Source organism: Pseudomyrmex gracilis, unplaced genomic scaffold (genome assembly GCF_002006095.1).
Source record: "Pseudomyrmex gracilis isolate BER0280 unplaced genomic scaffold, ASM200609v1 scaffold_1040, whole genome shotgun sequence".
Lineage (NCBI taxonomy): Eukaryota > Metazoa > Arthropoda > Insecta > Hymenoptera > Formicidae > Pseudomyrmex > Pseudomyrmex gracilis.
Window position 1 is genome coordinate 23,409 of NW_018021624.1, and position 6,939 is coordinate 30,347.

Below are 6,939 nucleotides of genomic sequence, written 5' to 3' on the forward strand. Positions count from 1 at the left end.
AGCGGCGGCGGCGGCGGTGGCGGCGGCGGCGGTTCTCTACCTCCGAAGATCGGCGGTTCCATGGAGGCGTACAGGTTCGACTCGAGTGCGCTGGAACGGGCCGCCGCGGCCGCCAAGGAACTCGAAAGATCCAGTACGATATATGATTTTTTTTCTCGCAATTTAGTAGCGCGAACCAGTGCAATTACGTAAGCCGCTGTTTTCGAGGTTAAGCATACGGGACGGAGAATCGCCTCGTGCGCGCGGAATGACGCAACTTTCCGCGAAAAACTCGTCGATCGATCGACAAGTAACGATTTTTTTTTTTTAGCGAAGAACTAAAAATAACGAATCTTCGCGGACAATGCCAGACAAATCGATGTTAACTATATTTGATTGCAATTTTTATTATTTCTTTCAGATGATACACAAATTTACGCAACGCACTTTGCAACGTCTTGTTTTCTCAAATCATGAATGAATATTGACGCGAGGAAAGATCTTGCGTTTGAATTGCTTTTGTTTTAACGTCGCACAGATAGAATATGTGAGAGAGACATTGATGTAACAGCTAAATAATCTGTAAAAAAATATAGAACGCAATTGCTTAAATATATTTAATTTGTTCGCAACATCAGAGGTGCTGTTTTGAACGGACTGAACTTGCGAGTTTATTTTTTGTCACACAGAACATGCGAAAGACGCGTTGGATCTGTCGAAAATGCAAGAAACCACCAAGCAAGTGGAATTGCAGACCGAATTGAAAAAGTACGAGGCCAGCATCGAGCAGCTTAAAGCGGAGCAAAAGCGGGTTGAAGGTGAGGAGAGAAGAAAAACTATACAAGAAGAGACCAAGCAGCATCAGATGAGGGCGCAGTATCAGGATCAATTAGCTAGGAAACGTTACGAGGATCAATTAATGCAGCAACAGAAAATGAACGACGAGAATCTAAGAAGACAGGAAGAATCGGTGGCGAAACAAGAAGCCATGAGGAAAGCAACGATAGAACACGAGATGGAATTGAGACACAAAAATGAGATGAGAAAATTAGATGCGGAATTAAAAGCGAAAGCAAAGATTGATAGAGAAAATCAAGATCTTAACTTAGAACAGATTCGATTAAAAGCTTCGGAGAAGAGAATTACTGTTTTAGAATCAATAAAGTAAACAATATTATTTCATCGATACTTACATCTTACTGTCTTTATGAGAATTGTATGTAATATAATTGTACTTTTTTCAGAACAGCTGGTTCAGTATTGGGTTCGGGAGCGAAGGCTCTGCTCGAGGACTGGGATAAGATTCTCGCAGCAGCCGGCGGACTGTCGCTCGTGGCCTTCGGAATATACACCGCCAAGGGTTCGACCAGCGTGGCGTCGCGCTACATCGAGTCCCGCTTGGGAAAACCGTCGTTGGTGCGCGAAACTTCGCGATTCTCGTTCCTCGACACTGTTCGCCATCCGATTCTCGCGGCGAAACGGCTAAAGAGCAAACAAACGGACGCGTTATCCGGTGTAATTCTCGCGCCCAAACTGGAGGAGCGGTTGCGGGACGTCGCAATCGCCACAAAGAACACGAAGCAGAATCGCGGCATGTACAGGAACATACTTATGCACGGTCCGCCGGGTACCGGCAAAACGATGTTCGCGAAGAAGCTGGCGGAGCACTCGGGTATGGATTACGCGATCGTAACAGGCGGCGATCTAGCGCCGCTCGGTCGAGACGGCGTGACCGCCATTCACAAGGTATTCGATTGGGCGTTAACGTCGCGGAAGGGACTGCTGCTGTTTATCGACGAGGCGGACGCATTTTTGCGGAAACGCTCGAGCGAGCACATCTCCGAGGATCTGCGAGCGATGCTGAATGCGTTTTTGTATCGCACCGGCGAACAGAGTAACAAGTTCATGCTTGTGCTCGCCTCAAATACGCCCGAACAGTTCGATTGGGCGGTGAACGATCGATTGGACGAGATGGTGGAATTTCGTCTTCCGGGTCGCGAGGAGCGCGAGCGTCTGGTTCGGCTCTACTTCGACAAGTTCGTTCTACAGCCGGCCATCGAGGGCAACAAGCGATTGAAAGTCGCTCAATTCGATTATAGCTCGCTGTGCAGCAAAATGGCAGATCTAACGGAGGGAATGTCCGGCAGAGAATTGGCGAAACTCGGAGTTTCGTGGCAGGCGGCCGCCTACGCCTCGGAGGACGGTGTGTTGACGGAGAAAATGGTTATGGACAGATGTCTTGAGGCTGTCAAACAACACAAACAAAAGGTACTTTAATGTTCTTTCCAAAGAAAATTAACGTGAAAATTCTTAAGTGAAAAATGTAAAAAACAAATTTTTTTAACGTTGGGATTTACGTAATTTTAAAAAAGTGTTTTTAAAATCCATCCAATGTTATTTTTTTGTGTTACACAGGTGCAGTGGCAGAGCGAGCAAGAAAAGCAGGAATCGAAGTCGATATACGCCACGGAGGACGACGCGGTTGTTCGTTCGACGACTTCGAAGATTCCGGCGATAGAGCCGTGTCCTGGAAATACAATAGCTCCGGCTTAGAGAGATACGGGACTAATAGGCACCAGGGTTCAATCGTCGATAGTCTTCGAATGAGAGATCGGGCTACTAGAAAAATCAGTTACTAAGGACAATTAGTGCTTAAGCGCTAAAAAAATTGAAGACAAAGTACAAACGACGCCGGGAAGAAGATTATTCTGGCGATCTTTGTATTTATATCAACGTGATCCAACGTTTCCGAAAGAAGCGAGATCTTGGGTTTGCAAGATTCGACAGTCACAAATGTCACTTGTTACAAATGTACATTCATATAGAATAATTAAATTTTGATCCTAATATTTGAATTTTGTCATTTTTTACCGTCACTCCGTAACACTTTATAACAAAAATATGATGAAAACGATGATTAGCTCCAGATAATTTATAATAGTGTGGTTAAGGCAGTTAGAGCATAACACCGGTGTTGATGTGTAAATGTGTAAGAAGTTGATTTATTTAAACATGAGTGAGTATAAATAAACGTTTCGACCTTCTTTTTAGGTCCTTATCAATTAGATACGCTGATGTTATTATCTTCGCAATAAGATGTACATTTTACAAAAACATGTTGCACGAGAGCTCAGTAGCAACACCGGTGTTATGCTCTAACTGCCTTAACCACACTATTATACTTTATAACAATTTTTTCTCGGATGTGAATGACGCAAACAGACGCGATCAATTTTATATGTTTATTCGAAAAAAAAAAAAAAAAAACGAATGGCAAAATGTATCAAAGCTCGTTTATACATAAAAACGTCGTATCAACGACACCAGATACACTTTTGATACACTCTCATCGCGCGAATTACCCGAATTAATAAGATTTAATTATTTGGATCTTATTGTGACTTTTTTGCGCGCACAAAATTGGATATTCCAAATCATATAATGGACGTTAATGAGCGATACGGTGTCAACCTACATCGCAATTCTGAGTAAATTACGTTTTAAGATTAAAAAAAAAAAAAAGATGTTTGTATATGTTTTTTTTTAAGATGTTTGTGTATTTTTGATATACAGGGTGTCCCAGAATTGCCGTACAATCTCTTGTAGGTAGGTAGAAAGAGTAAAACTGAGTCAAAAAGTCCTGAACGAGTTTTTTGTATTACTTATAATAAAGGATTTAATTATTGAATAAATCAAGCCAATCAGCGCCGATCATTACCCGGGCGCACGTCAGTGAGCCGCGCGGAGCACATCAGACGCATGGTTGACTGACGTGCGGCCCGGCTAAAGTCGGCGCTGATTGGCTTGATTTATTCAATAATTACTTCTTTATTATAAGTAATAGAAAAAAATGATTCAGGACTTTTCGACTCAATTTTACTCCTTCTACCTACCTACGAGAGATTGTACGGCAATTCCAGGACATTCTGTATACAGGGTGTCCCAGCAAGTCCGTATCACCGCTCGTAGGCAAGTAGAAGAGGGTTATTCTGAGTCGAAAAGTTCTTTTTACCATTTTGCGAGATTCGGAATAATTAACGAATTCTTAATAAATAAAGATCCGCGAATGCGGAGGGTGACAGCTCCGAGCTGTTATTTTGCACGTGGCTGCGCGCTCATTCGCGGATCTTTATTTATTAAGAATTTGTTAATTATATTCGTTAATTTGTGTGCGAATCTCGCAAAATAGTAAAAAGGACTTTTCGACTCAGAATAACCCCTTCTACTTGCCTACGAGTGGTGATACGGACTTGCTGGGACACCCTGTATATAAAAACATTTAAGTTTTTAAAAACAATTGAAAAACGTTCTTTGACAGAACTTCTGAAAGAAGCACACTACGTAAGTATCTCAATATTTCATTTATTGTGGGTTGATACTGTATTGCTTATTAGCGTCCGCGTAGGAAGAAACACACTTTAGCACGACAGAAACTAACTGTTTCACATTGGGTTTTCACACAACACCGAAGAGAAATTTATCTCGTTTCGTTTTTTTTTTTTTTTTTTTTCTGAAGAAATTCTGAGAAATACGACTGAGTAAAAATGAAAAATATGCATGCTTAGACATCAAAACAAGCGAGACAGTCAATATCACATTTTTTTACGAACACATTAACTGAAACACATTAACGCGAAGAAAGGAATTTACGACTCGTGTGACTTCCCCACAATCGCGCTTACAATTAATCTTGGTTTTTCTTCGGAGCGCAAATGTGCGAGTGTAGAACATCTTGCAGAGAATAATATTGTGATAAAATTTGTGGATTTATTTATTGTATGAATTTGTTCGACAATTTATCCGCGATTTTGATGGCTGCGCGTCGCAACATTAAAATTAACTTGGCAGCTGCACATTTTATGAAACTTTTCGGAATATAGCATCGATTTGTGTCGGTTTCGCTTTAGAACAAAAAAAAAAGAAGAAATGAGAGAGAGAGAGAGAGAGAGAGAGAGAGAAAGCATCATTTTTGTATTGAGCGCTCCGGGATAAAATCCCCTTAAGCGCAAAATACAAATAAACTGTGAGATTGTTCATATAACATAATAATAAATTCAACGGAAATATATTTATTTATTTATTGATACTTCAGCCTAGCGGCCAAGAAAGGAACTTGGTTACATCTTTCTTACAACACACCTTTTGTCTCTTATCATACCATATCATATTTCATATCTCGTGTTTCGGGCACGCTTGCTACATCTATTATCCTTACTGATCTGACCTGCTCTATCTAATCTCTTATCTCTTTCTCTTACCTTTCCTACAATATAAATATTCAAAATATCACACAATTTGGTTTTAATTTTACTTCTCACTATCACGAGTATTATACAATCACGAAATCATAGAATCCCACCTCACAAACATATTACTTATATTACATATGCACAGATATATAACTCCACTACACCATCTTATATTACACTTTTTATTACACTTGTTTGCTTATTTTAACTTAAATTATCTTATCTTAGTTTAAAATTATTTCTTCTATACTCTTTATACGCGTTTCCTAATTTCTTTCTTTTAATTAGTTAAACCACCTCTCTTTCCTCTTCCTCTTCCACATCCTGACTAGAGTTTATTTTATTTTCTTCTTTTTCTTCTCCTACCTTCTTTTTCTCTCTGAGTCTTTTTTCTTTTTTTTCCATAGTCTTACTAGTACCCTTACCTTTTTCTTTTCCTAGATTATCATCAAATATATTATCAATTCTTTCCCTATTGTCTTTACCTAGCTTATTAAACCATTCCTTAACTATCTCGCAATCCTCCACATAATGTTTTATATCATCCTGCCCTTCGACGGAAATATAAAATATATACAAAAAGAATAAAAATAAAAAGAAAAATATCAAAATTCAAAACAAATAAAAAGAAAAAGATAGTTATAATAACAATAACAATAGTACTAAGTAGAATGTAGACAGACTAACACCAATGACAAAAGTGTAGTCGATCAAACGTGAAGTAAATTTATGACAATTAATTAATAAGAGCGGCAACCATCCAATAAATAGGCAAACATCAAACTCTTGAATAAGCTAAGAGATTGAGTGACACGCAAATGTGAAAAAATTTTATTCCACGTAGCAATAGCAGAGCATGCAAAGGAGCGTCTGTAGATTTCAGTTCGGTACATCTCGAGAGAGAGAGAGAGAGATAAAAGTCAGAATTGCGTATCAAGTGGAATTGATTGCGAAACTTTACATGATAAAATATTAAATAGATCATCGCGCCGGCGTCGTCCAGCTTAATCACGTGGCGTAATTTTCACTTTGCGTAATTGACATTGAACATCAGACGGGCGTTACACACATTAATGCGACATTAATATAAGACTCGGTCATATTTTTGCGTAATTGTACAAGAGCGACCTATCATCTTCCCGACAACACGCGTCGCTCCTTGCACCGTTCGATTGTTGAAGATAATTTAACAGAAAAGAGGCGCTGGGCGAGTACGCGGGAGCGAAAAGAGCATCTTCCAGTCATAATATAATAACAGTCATAACGTATAACAGCAGTGCTTTTTATGTGACAGAACATCGAACAGATAACTTATTTTTGTGTCATATCTGACAATTAGCACGCGTCGTGACAGAAACGTAAACAGCAATTATATTGGTTGTCGGCGAGCGCGGGACAATTCGTGACAGCGCATATACGTGCAAGGCTTATTCGCGTTGTTTTGCACGAACAGAACAATAAAACACGATTAAATAAAAAAATAAAATTTAATTAAAAAAACAAAAAAATTCTTAGAGATTTTATTTTTTACTGTTAAAATGCTCTACTCACGTTTTAAATTAATTAGCGGAAAAAAGCGGAGCCATGAACATGTATATACGTATATATATATATAATATATATAATATATAATAATTATTATATAATATATATAATTATATATAATTATTATATAATATATATAAATAATTATTATATATAATATATATAA

The 6,939-nt window shown here is 38.7% G+C and overlaps 1 protein-coding gene across 2 annotated transcripts in view; it reads left to right on the forward strand.

Moving 5' to 3' along the window:
* The window catches only part of LOC109861789 (ATPase family AAA domain-containing protein 3), an 8,600-nt gene extending 5,772 nt beyond the window's left edge, over positions 1 to 2,828 (forward strand). The window contains exons 1-4 of one of the 2 annotated variants that reach the window (XM_020441598.1): positions 34 to 133; positions 669 to 1,143; positions 1,224 to 2,247; positions 2,395 to 2,828. In XM_020441598.1, the coding sequence (XP_020297187.1) occupies positions 61 to 133; positions 669 to 1,143; positions 1,224 to 2,247; positions 2,395 to 2,532 (1,710 nt within the window). In that variant the 5' untranslated portion in view covers positions 34 to 60 and the 3' untranslated portion in view covers positions 2,533 to 2,828. Of the gene's footprint in view, positions 1 to 33; positions 134 to 668; positions 1,144 to 1,223; positions 2,248 to 2,394 lie in introns of those variants that run through there. The other variant, XM_020441597.1, reaches the window with a different exon arrangement.
* Positions 2,829 to 6,939: the final 4,111 nt, after the last annotated feature.